Source organism: Macaca fascicularis, chromosome 2 (genome assembly GCF_037993035.2).
Source record: "Macaca fascicularis isolate 582-1 chromosome 2, T2T-MFA8v1.1".
Classification (NCBI taxonomy): domain Eukaryota; kingdom Metazoa; phylum Chordata; class Mammalia; order Primates; family Cercopithecidae; genus Macaca; species Macaca fascicularis.
The window spans coordinates 169,017,383-169,035,374 of NC_088376.1; the positions used below are offsets into that span (position 1 = coordinate 169,017,383).

Here is a 17,992-nt window from a genome sequence, read left to right on the forward strand (position 1 = left end):
CAACCAAGTCATCTAAATAAAAAATAATCCAGTTAGCTGATTGGTTTGCAGGATCACCAGAGGAAAGGGTGTTCATATTCATGTTTTGATTATTTTTCAAAATTCCCATTTCAGCATGTAAAAGGAAATGTGAGGCTGTTGCTATAGAGGGCACAACACTGGGCCAATTGAGGGGGCCTGTGCTATGACCTCTAGAAAAGGCAGGCTGGAGATGCCACAACATAGTGACAGAGAAAGCATTATGAAGGTTCCAGGATGACTGAATCAGACTGTGGGAATGTGAAAGGGCTTTATGGAAAAGAGGATCATGCTTTGGAGCATGAGAAGGATATGGGGCAACCTGGGAAGAGATGAAATTGAAAAGGGGGATTGAGGCCTGGTGTGGTGGCTTACTCCTATAATCCCAGCAATTTGGGAGGCCGAAGCAGATGGCTCATTTGAGGTCAGGAGTTCGAGACCAGCCTGGTCAACGTGGTGAAAACCCATCTCTACTAAAAATGCAAAAATTAGCCGGACATGGTAGTAGGTGTCTGTAATTCCAGCTACTCAGGAGGCAGAGGCTGGAGAATCGCTTGAACCTAGGAGGTGGAGTTTGCAGTGAGCTGAGACTGTACCACCACACTCCAGCCTGGGCAACAGAGTGAGACTCTGACTCAAAACAACAAGAAAGAAAAGGAAGGAAGGAAGGAAAGAAGGAAGGGAGGAAGGGAGGAAGGGAGGAAGGAAGGAAGGAAGGAAGGAAGGGAGGAAGGGAGGGAGGGAGGGAGGGAGGGAGGGAGGGAGGGAGGGAAAGAAAGAAAGAAAGAAAGAAAGAAAGAAAGAAAGAAAGAAAGAAAGAAAGAAAGAAAGAAAGAAAGAAAGAAAGAAAGAAAAAGAGAGGAAGGAAGGAGAAAGAGAGAGAGAGAAAGAAGGAAAGAAAGAAAGAGGAGAAGGAAAGAAAAGAAAAGAAGGAAGGAAGGAAAGAAAGAGAAAGAAAGAAAGAAAGAAAGAAAGAAAAAGAAAGAAAGAAAGAAAGAAAGAAAGAAAGAAAGAAAGAAAGAAAGAAAGAAAGAAAGAAAGAAAGAAGGAAAGAAAGTCAAGCAAGTCATATTGTGGAAAACATTGAATGCCAGGCAGTGGAGGTAATTCTAACTTTTATGCAATAGGCCAAGGAGGCACTGAGGAATTTTGAGTGGGGGAATGGCCACTGGGGCTTTAATTCTGGGGGAATATTTTTGATAGTGCTATGAAGGACCAGTTAGAAAGTGCAGCAGAACTTCAGGTAAGGGATCATAGGATCCTAAAATAAGTAGGAGGCAACAAGAAAGGAAAAGTAGGGGAAATTTTGGGGGAAAAAAAAAAGGCAAAAGTAGGGTCTATAAACAAGAACCTCTTGAATATGAAAGATTAGGAAGAGAAAGGAGTCAAACAAAACACAAGATTCCAGGAGAAAGATGCTGTCAAGAAGAGATCACCATGTCAAGATGCTTTGACGCTTTAATGGTTTAATTTTTAACATCTGGCACAATAGGAACAAGTGGACTAGCCAGGAAGTAATGTGATCTGGAACTCAGGGGAGAAAGCAGGGAAGTAGTTGGAGATTTAGGGAGGTTAGCACAAAGCTTAAGATTATTAACTTGGAGTCAAATAAACATGAATTCTAATCCTGGCATGGCCCCCTACTAGTGGTGTGGCTTTGGCAAATTCCTTAAATACTCTAAGAAGTTGGAAATTGAAGATAATAACAGCACCAAAGAATTGTGAAGATGAAATGAGTTAATGTGATAAATTCTCAATAAATGGCAGATCTTCTTTGGGGTCACCTGTTGGAGCTATGAGGTGGATGGATGATATTATTGGGAGAAGGAGAAGAGGCAGAAGGGGAAGTGGGAGAGAGAGAACTCAGAGGAGGAAAGGGAGGAGGCTTTTGACTTTCGGGAGGAGGCTTTCAGAAAGGACATGAGAGAACGGGAGAGGGTTCGCTTTGTGAGGAGGGAGAACTGTGTAAAGAGAGTCCCCTCAGCCCTCCTAGTTCCTGAGCCTCCTCTCTTCCCTCTTGAGAACGTGCCTATACTCTCCATCCACACATATTCACATGCACTTAGGGCTGTGGGTGACGTTGTGCAGGTTGTGCCCTGCACAAGGGTGTAGGAATGAAATTCAGCCATCACTCCCTTTTCCAAACCTAGAGTTGGCCAGAAGAGGGTGCCTTTCTACAATTTGCCAGCCAGGAGAGGGTGCCTTTCTCTAATTTGCACAAGAGCACCATTTTGCTGGCAGCAGCCATGCTTAACGCACACTTCTAGTTCTTACTACTTAAAACGCAACCAACAAGAGTAACTTTGAGTTGGCATCTGTCCCATATAGGAAAACTCTGAGAATACACAACACCTACCTACCTGAAGGAACCAGCCATGTCTTAGATCCCAAGCGAAAAGGAAACTCCCTTCTTGGCTCATATTTCTATATGGGCCAATGAATTCTCACCGAACCTCAAAATGGAGCCCCCTCCTATTCTAGAAATGAAAACAGGCCTTGGAAAAGCTGGGTTCATTATGCTTCACAGCAGTTTGCAGTACATAGCATTACATTCTGTTCATGTGATGACAAATAGCTGGTCAATTCATTAAAAATGCAGTCATTCACGCAGACCTTTGGTCTTCACACAATGCCAGTCACCAATCTGACAAACTTAACCAAATGGATTCACTATTTTTTGGTCATGAAGCCCTGGTCTATAATAATGCTGTGGAAAGAGATAGGAAAGAAAAGGAAATGATAAAAGGGTTTTTGAAAGCAAGTAATACTATTGTCATTAGATTCGTAGGCATAGCTCTGATGCTTGGATTAATGCTGCCTTTTCTTTTTTAAAAAGCAGAGTGGGAAGTCCTCTGAGCACAAGCCCCCACTCCTTTAGCTCCCTGCCTCCCCAGGGAGCCAGCCCCCCTCCCATCACATCCTGGGTCCAAACTAACTCAGGGAGAGGGCTGAGAATGTGTCAGAAGAGGAGGACACGACCAAGTGGTGAGAATCAGAGTCCTCCGAGAGGAGCCCAGGAATAATGCAGCCAAATTCATTCACCAGGGAGTTCTTTAAGTGGCTCTCAAATGGCACCCATCACACAGGCAAGCCTCCGCGTCTTTGCAGCGAGCACAATAGGTACCAGATGAGTCACAGGCACCTTGGATTTTTAGTTTGCATCTAAATAAGCACTTTATATTTGCAAAAGGCTTTCCAGTCATTTGCAAAAAGCTTTCTCCTTCAACAACTCCAGGAGGGGAGTCCACAGAACTAAAGATTTATTGAGCCCCCTGTCTGACCAAATAAAAGGTGGTGAAAAGCAGCCCTCACAGAACTCTGGGGCTCATTAAACCCAGGCAGGGAGTTAGAGTCAGACCTTCCCACCCAGGCTGGCCTCTTTCCTCCTGGACTGCTAGCTTCCTAAAGAGCAACCCTTGTCAGTACACACACATACACACACACACATGCACACACACACATGCACACACACACATGCACACACACACATACACACACACACATGCACACACATACATCTCCCACCCCGGGACAGGGCTCTGAGATAGAAATCAAATTCTGCAAGGTACTGAGACCTTCAGTAAGTGACAAGCCATATAGATCCCGCTCACAGAACCGGAAGTCAGAAGGGACATCACAGTTACCTCATTTGAGCAGAAATGCTAAATGCTTGCATGAAGTCCCGCAGCCTCTTAGCACAGGTATGGAACTAGAAATGGAATCTCCTGACTTTCCACCAGCACTCTATTACGGTAAGTGACACCTTCATTGGTGAAGGTGAGGATGGGGCACCAAGGCAAGGGCCTCTGGCCACGCTGGCAGCTCACCTTTATAGGTACAATTTTCTTGGACTAAATGAGGCACATTTCCTATGCCTTCAATGGCCTGGCTACCTCTGTGCTAATGCTAACTTACATGAGTCTGGAAGCAACAACAATAAAAAGTTACCATTTATTTAGCATGTACTATGTGCCAGACACTAAGAGCTCTTCATTCATTATTGCTAACCCTCACGACAACCCAGAGAGAGTGATGTATTAGCCTCATTATATAAATAAAGGTGCTGAGACTAGAATGGGTAGGTGAGCTTGCTGAGATCACACAACTGACTGGTGCAAGAGTAAGGGTTCAGGCTGCCTCTGTCTATTACAGCACACTCCCTTACTCAGAGATGCTGAGCTGTGAGTCTGGCTCTGGGTTCCCTAGCTATAGAGTCACACTGCCTGGCTCAAAATCCAGGCTCTACAGTTTAATAGCAATGTGACCTTGGGCAAGTCAATTAACCTGTCAGAGCCTCAGTTCCCTTATCCGTTTAGTGGAAATAACAACTACCTCAAAGGGTGGTTAGGATTCAATGAACTAGTATTTGTAAAGCACTTCAAATAGTGCCTGTCACATAGAAAGTGTTAAGTCCTTTTTTGGTGGATAAACAAATTTAAAGTTCCCTGATATCAGGAGGAAGGGGAAGACAACCACAAACTCACTGATATTAACAACCACTGATCCCTTGAGCTAGCACAATAATAATGACAATAATAACAATATTAATATTGTCTTTTAAATGTTTAGTATTAATCACTAGGCACTGTGGTTTAAAAAAAACATGTTTACAGAGAAAATATCATTCAATATTCATTACAGCCTTTTCGGGCAGAAATTATTATCCCCATTGTACAGATGAGAGAAAACTGACTCTTAGAAAAAACAAACCACTGGCCCATGGTCACACAGTTCAGTGGTAGAGCTGGGATTCAGAGCTGATGAGTCCGCTTCTCATGCCCGCGGATTTAATCACCAAGCACACTGCCAGTGCTGGAGTCAGCGGAGTCATCCACATCAGAAACGGCCCAGGGAGCTAAGACCTCAGACACAAGGGGAGGGGCCCTGGCTCAGGGTCTGCAGAGGCGGCACGCACAGTGCCAGGCTGGCAGGTCCGGGCCCGGGAGTACCGCCGCGAGCGCAGCGGCCAGATGTTCAGAGGCGGCCCTGGGCCAAGCCTCTCTCTCCCGGCCAAGCCCAGCCCAGCCCTCCGGGTGCTTTGGCGCGGCCCTCGCCCGCAGTCGGTCACGTGCAATCGCTCCCAGAGGAAGTCATAGGCTAAGCGGTCGGCCTGGGTAGGAATGCAGGGTCCCTGCAGGGCTCCAGGAACCAGGGCGCCGGGCTTTCCCTCTCTGCCTCCCCACAGAGCCTGGAGAGCCCCCAGGTGAGCAGTGAACTTCTCACCCCAGCCGTGCTGGCAGAGTTCTTGCTGCATTATAGTGCCCTCCGATGGCCAATTCCGGTACAGCCTCGCTGTCGCAGTCGGCTTATGACAAGCAGGGACCTCATTTATTCTAACAGTTTAATCATGTTTTAAAAAGAGCAAGAAAAAAATTAATGTAACAGTGTTATATTGTAGTCTTGTCTCTTATTTCTTTTCCAAGTGAACAAAAATCTTTGTCACAGAAATTTTCCGTAACGCAGACTTTCTCAAAACCTGTCTAATCATAAGATGCACTTGCTTGCTAAAAATACACATTTCTGTTCTCACTGATATGTGGGAGCTAAGCTATGAGGATGCAAAGGCATAAGAATGATATAATGGACTTTGGGGACTTGGGGGAGAATCCCCAAGGAGGAGATTCAAGAGAGGACTTGCATCAGATGGAGGGGAGCGTGGCGAGGGATAAAAGACTCCAAATACGGTACAGTGTATACTGCTTGGGTGATGGGTGCACCAGGATCTCACGAATCACCATAAAGAACTTACTCGCATAACCAAATACTACCTGTACCCCAATAACTTATCAAAAAATAAAATAATTTTTAAAAAGAAGAAACAAAAATGCACATTTCTTGGTTCCACCTCAGAAATACTAAATCAAAATCTCCAGAAACTAAGCCTGATATTCTGGTGGTGGTGGTGGTGGTGGTGTTTTTGAGATGGAGTCTCGCTCTGTCGCCCAGGCTGGAGTGCAGTGGCGCAGTCTTGGCTCACTGCAAGCTCCGCCTCCCGGATTCACGCCATTCTCCTGCCTCAGCTTCTCGAGTAGCTGGGACTACAGGCACCCGCCACCACACCCGGTTATTTTTTGTATCTTTGGTAGAGACGGGGTTTCACTGTGTTAGCCAGGATGGTCTCGATTTGCTGACCCCGTGATCCGCCTGCCTCGGCCTCCAAACGTGCTGGGATTACAGGCCTGAGCCACCGCGCCTAGCCGATATTCTGCATTTTAACAGGATCCCCAGGCAATTAACAGAATCAAGCTGATTGAGGAAACTCAGCTGTGGTCGCACGCACTGCTCTGCAAGCACTAACCACCCTTGCCATGCTGACTTCGCTGAGGAAGCCCCTGTCCCCCACAAGAACTCAGAGAGCTGTCGATGCCCTTGAGAGGGAGGAGGGCACTCAGGAGAAACACACCTCAGAGGTGGGAGACTTGGCTCTGCCACAATTTGCTGCAGAACCTTGGGTTCATAATTGACATCTTTGCGTCTCTGCTTCCTCCTTTATGGGATAGAGCCAAGGTTTCCTACACTTGCTGGCTCACTTCATTAATGGAGCCTCCAGGGAGTTGCTGAACGTTCTAGTATATTTAGGAAAGTATATGACTCTCGGTGGTCTGCTGAAGCCAGCTTATCATGGCTAGCAAGAGCTGATTGGCAAAATTTTAGAAACCTTTTGAGTCAGTTATTAAAGCTTTGGTGGTAGCTTAAAATCGGCCATGGTGGGAGTATTTACGCCACAGAAATTGGCAAATATTACAAATTAGGGCTTTTTGTAAACTACAGAGCCTATTGTTAGCCATTTGCCAGCACACCACTGAATACACAGAAGGGCCAGGCTCTTTTACATCAAAGGATATTATGCAAGTGGAAGGCCTGGAGAAAGCGAGTTACTACAGCATTCCTTCCCCTCGTTGTTCGGTCATGGCAGCAACAGGACTCAAGGCTCAGCCCCTCCTCCAAGGTTCCTCATAGTTACCGCTAACAGCGAGGCCCTTGTAGACATATTGGACTGGAAGCCCAGCAGAGTCTAAAGCCCTGAGGGGAGCCAGAGGCCTAGAGAAACACCAGCTGCTACTTGACCTGCTCTTGTATACACCAAGGAAAGGATTCAAGAGAGAACTTGCATCAGATGAAGGGAACTAGGTTGTTATAGCCTCCCAAGGAGCGGGTAGCAGGATCTTAATATGACCTTATCAAATTTTTCCCTTTTGAGAAAGAAGCCACCTTTGTCATACCTCATGGTGTCAAGGCCAAGTCCTGCACAGTTTACCTTCATCTCAGAACTCACAGCTGACTGTAATCTGCCCTTTTGGGAATACAAATCTTATCACTCTACAACAAGTTGCACAAGAGGCAGATTCGGGCAGTGCTGGCACATAGGAGCAGGGGAAACACACAGGAGGAGCATCAGGAAGCCTTGCCCAATCCCTTCTAGCCCAGCATCTGTCCTTCTTTCCTTAATCCCAGGCCTTGAGGTGCACAACAAGGGTTAAGGAGGCTCCAGGTTCCCTGGAAACTGACAAGACAAAAAATGTTAAGCCATAGGTAGATCCAGCTTATACCTTAGATCCCTGAGCCTGGCCAGGATTAGAAGGGAAGGAAGCCTTCCCCTCCTACAGGAAAGGAGGCCTTCATGACCCATGAGGCAGTCAGTTAACAGTTTCTTATTACTTTCTTTATACAAGGACCTATGGAGAATATCAAGGTTGTAACAAGATTTGATCCTGAAGTAACTTAAATGATATGAGGCTCTCTCTCTTCAGCCACAAGGCAAATTCAGTCATGAGGCAAGACAGCTGCATGCAGGAGGGCATTGTAATTGATTTGCATAGAAGTGCTAAGAGTTCATAGTTAGTTAGAAGTCTCTGTGTAGGATGGAAAGAACCGGTAAGGTTGCTGGTTGAGTTCATCTGAGATTAATGGATGGCAGGATCGAGTTGGCCAGGGAGGGAGAAGGAATGATTAATTGAACAAAGACACCAGTCTCTGACTATTGAAGAGTACTCATCACGGGGCCAGTTGGGCTGGAGCTGTGAGTGAGTGTCAGGGATCAGTGGGAGGTCAGATTGGCAACATAAGCTGAGGTCATGTTGGAGAAGGCTGAGCTTGGTTTATGGGTGAAAGAGGAGCCATCAACAGTGTATTCATTTTCTATTGCTGTGGAACAAATTATCACGTATTTAGAGGCTTGAACTGTACCCATTTTTATCTTGCAGAGTCTGTAAGTCAGAACCCTGTACACAGTGTGGGTAGATTCTCTTCTCAGAATCTCGCAGGGCTGAACTCAAGGTGTAGACTGGGTTGTGTTCTCATCTGGAGCCTGAGGTCCTCATCCACACTCATTCAGGTTGTTAGGAGTATTCAGTTCCTTGCAGTTGCAGGACCAAGGTCCCTACTTTCTAGCTGTCTGTCAACCAGTGCTGCTCTCAGCTCCTGTAAACCTTTTGCCATCTCCTTAAAAAATGACCCTCTCCAAAACATAGCAGTTTGCTCCTTCAAGGCCAAGAGGATAATTTCTCAGTCCCCTTTAAGGGCTCACCTAATTAGGTCAGGCTCACTCAAGATAATCTCCCTTTTGATTATCTCAACCTCAACTGATCAGTAATCTAATCACAGGAGTGATATTACATTATAATCACAGGTTCAGCCTACACTCAACGGAGGGGACTATACAAGGCAGAAATCTTGGGGCCATCCTAGAGTACTGCCTGTCTCAGATAAGTTTCAGCTGGGGAGATAGGGAGACGTGATGAAATTTATTTTTGGAACCTGGCAGCAAGAGACCAACGAGGAGGCTGTAGCCATCAGAGAAATCAGGTAGCAGGAAAGGGATAGGTGGATAAATAAATGGGGAAGATATCTCAATGGATAAATTTACAGGACCTGGAATGTTCCTTCCCCATCTGACCTCATGGCTGGCTGCCTCTTGTACCACTCACTTCCCTGCCCACTCTGTGTTAGTTTTACCTCCTCCCTGGTTCTCTAACACATCACCCAGCGTATTTCTTTCATGGTACTCTTCATTTTATATTAACATATTTGTTTCCTTTTTTATTGTTCATTCACTCCACTTAACGCTAAGCTCAAAGAGAACAGGGACAATGTGCCTTTTGCAAACCTCTGAATATCTGGAATGGGGCCTGGCATATAGATGGGACTCAATAAATATTGAATAAAGTTTAAATAAATAAGTGACCAAGGCTGAGCACGGGGTCTCACGCCTATAATCCTGGCACTTTGGGAGGCTGAGGCGGGTAGATTGCCTGAGCTCAGGAGTTCGAAACCAGCCTGGGCAGCATGGTGAAACCCCATCTCTGCTAAAATACAAAACATTAGCCAGGCATGGTGGCACGCGCCTGTAGTCCCAGCTACTCGGGAGGCTGAGGCAGGAGAATTGCTTGAACCTGGGAGCCAGAGGTTGCAGTGAGCTGAGATCGCACCACTGCACTCCAGCCTGGGTGACAGAATGAGATTCCATCTCTAAATAAATAAATAAATAAGCAAGCAAATTATATGAAAGGGTCCAGGGAGAGTCAAAAGGTCTGAGTACTAGGTCTGGGTGTCTTGAAGAAAGGCAGAAAGTGCAACCAGATGGAGAGGCGTGGGGAGTTGGGGAGATCTGTTTTAGACATCTTGAGTTTGAGATGACTGTGGAACAGTTGTCCAGCTAAGTCCTACGGGCAGCTGGAAATGCTGATGAAGAATTGTCATACAAAAGAAACCACAACAATGTCCAATAATAGTAAGGAACTGGACTTTGGTTATGTAAAAGAATGAAAACTGGATTTTAAAATAAGCCTCCATTGGACATTTCTCATTTCCATTTTTAAAACATCTACTACTTAGAGGAGCTGTCACAATGAAGGCTATAATTTATATTAGGACACAAGCAGGGGGTAAACATCCTCTTTAGGTACGTTCTTTCATTGTCTGAAAACCTGCAGGAGACGGTAAAGGCACATAGACCAGCACCCAGAGCGTTCAGAGTGAAGAGTGTGTGACGGTAAGGCCGGTTATGCTGGGCGATCAGGCAGAACCAGTAAAGAAGCTCTCCAGCAATCCAGTGGTGCTGTGTTAACTTTTGTATTCTTCCCTTTTTCTGTTCACCTCCCTCAATAAGTTCTTCATGTATCTTATCTCAACCCTTCTGCTATTTTTGACCTTTCTGCTTTTCTCTCTTCCTCTAACTAAATTGTATTTCTCATGCCATATGTATCAACCTGATTATTTCTCTACTAACTTCTTTCATCTGGTCTTTTGAAAGGAGCCCCTCACTGGACTTGGTAGCTCACGCCTGTAATCCCAACACTTTGGGAGGCTGAGGCCAGAGAGTTGCTTGAGCCCCAGATTTTGAGACCAGCCTGGGCAACAAAGTAAGACCCCATCTCTACAAAAAAATAAAATAATTAGGCAGGCTGGTGGCATAGCCGTATAATCCTAGATACTTGGGAAGCTGAGGTAGGAGGATCTGATCCCAGGAGTTGAACTGCAGTGAACAGTGATCATGCCACTACACTTCAGCCTGGGTGACAGAGTGAGACCCTGTCTCCAAAAACAACAGCAACAAAGAAAGAAAAGTATCCCATTCCATCTCACCATGCCTATCCCCTCTCCCTTGCTTTTTCAGGTACACTGCAGTGGTCATGCCCGTTCACTACCAGCATGGCACGGGACAGAGCTCCTGTCGGCGCGTGACCCTCATGATCACGGCCGTCTGGGTACTGGCCTTTGCTGTGTCCTGCCCTCTTCTGTTTGGCTTTAATACCACAGGTAACGATGATGGCTTCACTTCTAGCATCCATGTGACTCACAGCACACCTGAATGACTGGCTGTGAGTTGTGCTCAGCCCTGAAATTTCTGACCCCCGGTCAGTGTACTTTGCAATTAAATGAGAATGCCACAGAATGCAAAGCTTTGGCCTTTGTGGGTTATGAATAAAATATAAAGCAAAACCTCATCAATTATTGGCATGGGGGTAAAGTTCTGCCCCAATTAATGAAAAGTCTGGCTCATCTTTATTTTGAAAGAAATGTCATTGTATTCATTTGCAGAAATGTACCAGTTAAAAAAACCAAGATATATATTAATAATTCAGGCAAGGTTTGCTAATAAAAAGATAACAATTCATAACAGACCTACAATGCAAATAACACATTATAAAAGTCTTATAGTAGGATATATACTTCTAACTTTTTACTCAATAAGAATAATTTCCAATTCTTCAGAACCAACCAGTATAGATTCCCAAATTGCTGGAGAGTGTATTTCCTATTTTCAATACAAAAATTCTGGGCCGGGCATGGTGGCTCACACCTGTAATCCCAGCATTTTGGGAGGCCGAGGCGCGTGGATCACAAGGTCAGGAGATCGAGACCATCCTGGCTAACATGGTAAAACCCCGTCTCTACTAAAAGTACAAAAAATTAGCCAGGCGTGGTGGCGGGCACCTGTAGTCCCAGCTACTCAGGAGGCTGAGGCAGGAGAATGGCGTGAACCCAGCAGGCAGAGCTTGCAGTGAGCCAAGATTGCACCACTGCAGTCCAGCCTGGGGGACAGTAAGACTCCATCTCAAAAAAAAAAAAAAAAAAAATTCTGGGTATGTTGGTTGGCACATGGTACATCTACTAGATGGATGGATGGATGGATGGATGGATGGATGGATGGATGGATGGATGGATGGACAATGTATATATCTGAAATGCTCAGGATTTTAAGCATGACACCAATACCTCAGATGAATCAGTGCCTTCTGTGTTTGTACCATGTCCATCTTTTAGCCTCAGTAATTTTTTTTCTTTCTTTTTTTTTTTTTTTTTTTGAGACCAAGTCTCATTCTGTTGTCCAGGCTGGAGTGCAATGGCACAATCTCGGCTCATTGCAACATCCACCTGCTGGGTTCAAGCAATTCTCCTGCCTCAGCCTCCCAAGTAGCTGAGATTATAGGAACCCACCACCATGCCCTACTAATTTTTGTATTTTTAATAGAAATGGGGTTTTACCGTGTTGGCCAGGCTGATCTCGAACTCCTGACCTCAAGTGATCAGCCCGCCTCGGCCTCCCAAAGTGCTGAGCTTACAAGTGTGAGCCACTGCACTCGGCCAGCCTCAGTAATTTAATGTGTCGAATGAAAGGTATTAACACACACAATATCGTGATGGGTATTGACAATATACACTGAGTGCTGAGGGAAAACTGCTTGATAAGTGTTCCAGTGGTCATCTGGATTTCTCATTTTGTCCATTTGAATTGATTCATTCAATGCCTATATTCCAGGTTTGTAAATTTCTAGTATATATGTACTAGCCACATAGCCATGTGCTTGTGTGTATGCAGATATTATATGTAACATATTATATATAAATATGGGCAAATTCTAACTTTAAGTAATCTTCCAAGTGTCATTTGCTGGACAATGATTTAGAAGTCAAAATATATTTTGGAAGATAGGTATAGGCTCTGGAGCAAGTAAAATCTAAGTCCAAACTCCAATCAAAGTCCAGACTTACTAGCTGTCTCTCCTTAAACAAGTTACTTAACTTCTCTGAGTTCCTCATTGGTAAACGTGGGATAAAATTACAGTGGAGCATACACTTGAGTGAATTAAAATATGTGAACTTGATCTATGTATTTAGTTAAGACATTTTTAATATTTATTTTTATATATATGACCCCCTACAAATAAGCCCAGCAATTTTATCTCTAAAATTATATGTTCCATAGGAACTCTATGATATATGATATATTACTATATGTATCATACAACTTATTACTCTTCATGGTTATAATAAAACCATGTATATCTTTATATGTGATTCAGATTTTCAAAGCAAATTTGGAGTCTATATAATTTTCACTTTATTTGTTGACTTTAGAATCTAAGCCTACATATAACTCCACTCTACTTTCTTCATAGAGATTTTTGCAATTAAATGAGGATTAAATCAGGATAACATATGTAAATATGCCAAGCACGTACCACCTACTCAAGGCTGGCTTGTTTCTCTGCCACAGTAAAGGGTAACTAGCCAACTTATTAACAAATATTTGCCTGTTTAACCCAGGCTATTCTCAAATTATGGTGTTGTTATCTTTGCATTACTGTTTACCATTCATTACTTTGTTATGTTAACTGAATGACACTTTATACACACAAACACGTGTGTACATGCATACATTGCCCAGGACAAAGCAACATCCCTCCACACAGCTATAGAGGCTGACTCTGTGGCATAAAATATCATTTTTGGTGAATGCTAAATGTGCTTTATGGGTTAGTCTGATAACTAAGTCACCTTCTGTAACCTTATTTCTATATGAAAATGCATTCTTAGTTGGAATTTCTAGTGTGGGAAACTCACCACTGCTAGACCAAGGCACTGCTTACCTGCTAGCCAATAGCAAATCCCTGCCAACATCAGCTGGGCTGACTGTGGTTCCCCTGACTCATTCTTGGTGGAGGCGGTCTTATTCACTCTCACAGACACACCACACTGGAAACAGTTGAAACAGTCCCAAATTCTGACATTAGACCAAGTTCTCGGTTAATGTCGACATCCAGAGTGAAGAAGAATGATGAATTGCAGTGTTGTTGCCACCAGTGAGATCATTATTGTTCCAGAAACAAAATTCAGGAAATTTTTTTCCAAAAGGATTTTCAAATACAGAACTGAGAAGGCAGAAAAGGCCTGTGACAGCATGTGCGCTCTCACTTCTCCCTCGTCTCTCACAATCTCTCTCTTTTACTTTTAAGTGTATTAATAGCACTCTAGCAAGCCCTCCAGGTATTCACATACTATGTCAAAGTGTCAGGTTCCATTGTAGGAGCTCAGTAAATATTAGCTGGTGTTATGGTTGCTATTATTTATTGGAAAAGTTTATACATCAAAATGTAACTATACATCTGCAGCCGTAAGAGTTCTGCTGATGGTTTTAGAGATCAGTTGCCCCTTCCTAGAACACAGTTAGGGGACTTAGTAAGCGAAGCTCAGGCCCAGCTGTCCTCCTCTGCCTCAAGCTGACCTTCACTGTACAGCTTCATTATCTTGATAGATGTGGGTTCCTGCAGCAATTCTCTCATTTGTAAGGAAGTTCCCAAGTTCATTTGAAAGCCCAATATAAAGGACTCTTCTCAGTCATTTTTTTCTGTGAAAAATAGAGGGGGAGAGGGCAGGATCCTGCCAATAACACCTGATATTGGAAGCAGCTGGACTTCCACTAATAAGTGCAACACAAAAAAAAGAACTTTTTGACAGAGCTCTTCTTTTTAGTGCCAAGGGCTGCCACATGCAATTGTGAATTATTAGAGAACATAAGATACAGAAAAGTTGAACTTCAGTCTCTTCCAACTTGGAGTTGCTCCTGTTCTCAGATAAAAGGTCAACATGAGGCAGGGTTTGGCTGAGAGAGTTCCGAGGCGGGGGCCTGGCTGGCCAGGGTTGCCTTAACTCCCAGCAGAGGCCCAGCAGTCTAGGCAATTTTCACATCATCAACAGACCCTGACACGGCAGGGCATGGTGTGCTGGTGCTAAAGGAAACTCTGAAGATCCCTGAATGAGCAGCCCAACCCTTTCATTGCATAGATAAGAAAAATAACTAGTATTTAAATTCCTGCTAAATCAGAAAGCTATTGTGTTATTTTTAAAAACTAGAATGAATAAGCAAAGAGTGAATAAGCTGATGATAAGGGTTTAAGAACCCTTTAAAGGAGGAGAAACTTAAAGTTAAGAAAACTGTATCAGCTGGCTTGATTTTCCTTTGAAAGAAGGAAATGGAGGGGTGCCATTTATTTGATTTCATCAGTAGAACATCTCACCTAGTTTTCAGAGCACTGGAGCTAGGTTGGGGGAGGGGGAGCTTAGTTGCACAAAAAGTTAAAAGAATAGTAGAAGCACAAAGTTAAAAGAATAATAGGCTCATCCTAAACTCAGATTCATTGGCATCACATGTCTTTGGAATCAAGTTGGGGTCAAATCTGTCAATTAGTTTGAACTTCATGAATCTTTCAAGTAAACCTGCTCTGAGCCAAGCTGTTCACATCATGATGGGGCTCAGTTTCCCAAGACAGCCCGCAAAAGCCTCATAGACGCCTTTGCCTTTTTCATCCAGCACAGTGCTTTAAACATAGTAGGTGCTCCATAAAATTTGTTGAATGAGTAAATAGATGACTCTTCATCATCATCCTTTCTTCCTGAAATGTTGAGATTAGTTGGGATAAGCATCTCTAATCTCAGAGGAGCAGTAACCTCCCCTCCCCCGGGACAGGCCTTCTCCATTATCCTCTGGTCAGTGACTGCTCATGTGTTTACATAAAATGCTCATCTGTACATTTTGCTCATTTATTTACTGTTTATGCATTTGCTCAATAACTATTGTGCTAACAAAACAACATTCTTGCCGTTAAATCATCAAAGCAAGGCACCTCATCTCCTGGGGAAGCCAGCTTCTGGGCGGCCTTACTGCCTTCCTCACCTCTTTGGTACACAGCAGAGAAGATTTCAGAACTGCTGCTGTGTGGCGCATCACTGTGCCCTGCCAACAGGACACACACACACCCAGGGCCAGGCCTGCTGGGGGCTGGGGCAGGCCCTACTCATTGGCCACCCACCTCCAGTGTCACTCTGCCTGCAGTGGGGACATTCTGGAAGAGGCTGCAATGCTTGATATAAGGAAGGGAAGCAGTTTGCTTAGACAGGGGAGGAAGGAAGGGATGGTAATGCAGGTTCTGTGATTATATGTGAGAGCTTTCGTTGACTAGGGACCCTGAAATAGCTATCTGCCCTCTCACCTCTCTCTTTCAATATTTTTAATGGAGAAATAAATGTTTGCACATAAAACATTCATAAGGTGTCATGAGATATATACATACTTATATGTAGGTCTCCCTTCTACCCCATATTACTAAATTCTGCCATCTCCCTCCCTAGAAACAAACAATATTCTTGCAAGATAATGCTTGCAACAGTGTGCATGTCCGTACACGTATATGTTTATATATGTGTATGTGTATTCATTTTTACACAAATAGAAGCATATCATACCCCCTTCTGACCCTGACTTTTTAGAAGAGATAGCTCATACATAAAATTTAGAGGTCAGCCTCCCAGAACCCAGAGTGGGTAGGAAAAGGTAGAAAGTTAGGTAGAGGGACCAACAGGGAATATCCAGGACACCAAAGATGGCAACAAGATGGGCAGTGCCACCCCGCTGGCCTCTTCTCACACGTGAGACATGTGAAACGCCTCCTCATGATAGGCAGGATTTAAAACCACCTTTGAAAGAAGGAAATGGAGGAGTGCCATTTATCTGAATTCATCAATAGAACATCTCACCTAGTTTTCAGGGCACTGGAGCTAGGTTGGGGGAGGGGGAGCTTAGTTACACAAAAAGTTAAAAGAATAGTAGAATAGTCTGTTGTCAGATGCTGACAACAGAAAAGCTGACTTCAGAGAAGGGGCGGATCACCACCGACATGGCTCCCTAGAGATTCTGAAAGACCATGCGCTGCCACCCCATCCCTCTTGCCAACTCCATCACCCCTGAATACCAGGAGATGCCAATTTGGTGAACTACGCAGAGCCTATGAGCCATTTTCTTTTTCTTTTTTTCTTTTTTCTTTCTTTTTTTTTTTTCTGAGACAGGGTCTCGCTCTGTCATCCAGGCTGGAGTGCAGTGGCGTAATCTCGGCTCACTGCAACTTCCACCTCCCGGGTTAAAGTGATTCTCCTGCCTCAGCCTCCTGAGTAGCTGGGATTACAGGCTCGCACTACCACGCCCGGCTAATTTTTGTATTTTTAGTAGAGACGAGGTTTCACCATGTTGGTCAGGCTGGTCTTGAACTCCTGACCTTGTGATCCACCCTCGTCGGCCTCTCAAAGTGCCCTGGGATTACAGGCGTGAGCCACTGTGCCTGGCCCCTGTGAGCCATTTTCTAAAGGATGATGACACAGGTGTTGGTGAAACAACATGAAATTCACCTGAATTTTACCTCCTCTTCAGAGAACCAGAGAATTTAGGAGTAGCTTGTAAAAGATTCTAGTGGCAAAGTTGTCATTAAAATGCATCACAGCACACTCTTTTCATTTTAGTTCTTAGCTTTTATTCCCTTCCTTCTCCCACAAACATTGTTTCCTGTAAGTCTGTCTCCAAATTTCCATTCCAGATGATACCTTCCCTTTCAGTTCAAAAAGCTCAGGGAGAGAAATAATGAATAGATATAAATAATAGCTATCATTTATTCTCATTAATTCTCACAACTACTATAAAATATTTCTATCCTTTTTTTTTTTTTTTTTTTTTACAGATAATAAAACTGAAGCTTTGCATATTTGAGAAACGTGCCGGCTGGGCACGGTGGCTCACGCCTGTAATCCCAGCACTTTGGGAGGCCAAGGCGGGTGGATCACCTGAGGTTGGGAATTTAAGACTAGCCTGACCAACATGGAAAAACCCTGTCTCTTCTAAAAATACAAAAAAAATTAGCTGGGCATCACCATGCCTGTAATCCCAGCTACTCGGGAGGCTGAGGCAGGAGAATCGCTTGAACCTGGGAGGTGGAGGTTGCGGTGAGCTGAGATCGAGCCACTGCATTCCAGCCCGGGCAACAAGAGCGAAATTCCATCTAAATAAATAAATAAATAAATAAATAAATAAATAAATAAAAGAAACGCGTCCAAGATCACACAGTTAATAAATAGCAGACCTGAATCTCACACTTAGGGTTCTCTGACTTCCACCTACCTCAGAAAACCAAGAAGCAGAATAAGAAGCCTACATGGCCACTGCCCTCTCCCCACCAGCCCACACCTAAGGCTTCATCTTCCAAGGCCAACTTTGGGGTTGGAGAATCCCCAACCCGTTATGAAGACTGGCTGGGTGTACCAACAGTTGTGCTGACAGTGCTGGATGAAGCACAGATGTTCCATGTCACAACAGTAAAGGGGGATGGGGAGTTAAAACTACAGAAAGAACATTGGCTTGGGCATAAAA

The 17,992-nt window shown here is 44.2% G+C and overlaps 1 protein-coding gene across 2 annotated transcripts in view; it reads left to right on the forward strand.

Moving 5' to 3' along the window:
• The window catches only part of DRD3 (dopamine receptor D3), a 51,499-nt gene that overhangs the window by 21,088 nt on the left and 12,419 nt on the right, over nt 1–17,992 (forward strand). For both annotated transcript variants that reach the window (XM_045385473.3, XM_005548104.5), the window contains exon 4: nt 10,634–10,776. In XM_045385473.3, coding sequence (XP_045241408.2) covers nt 10,634–10,776 — 143 coding nt within the window. The remainder of the gene's footprint in view (nt 1–10,633; nt 10,777–17,992) is intronic.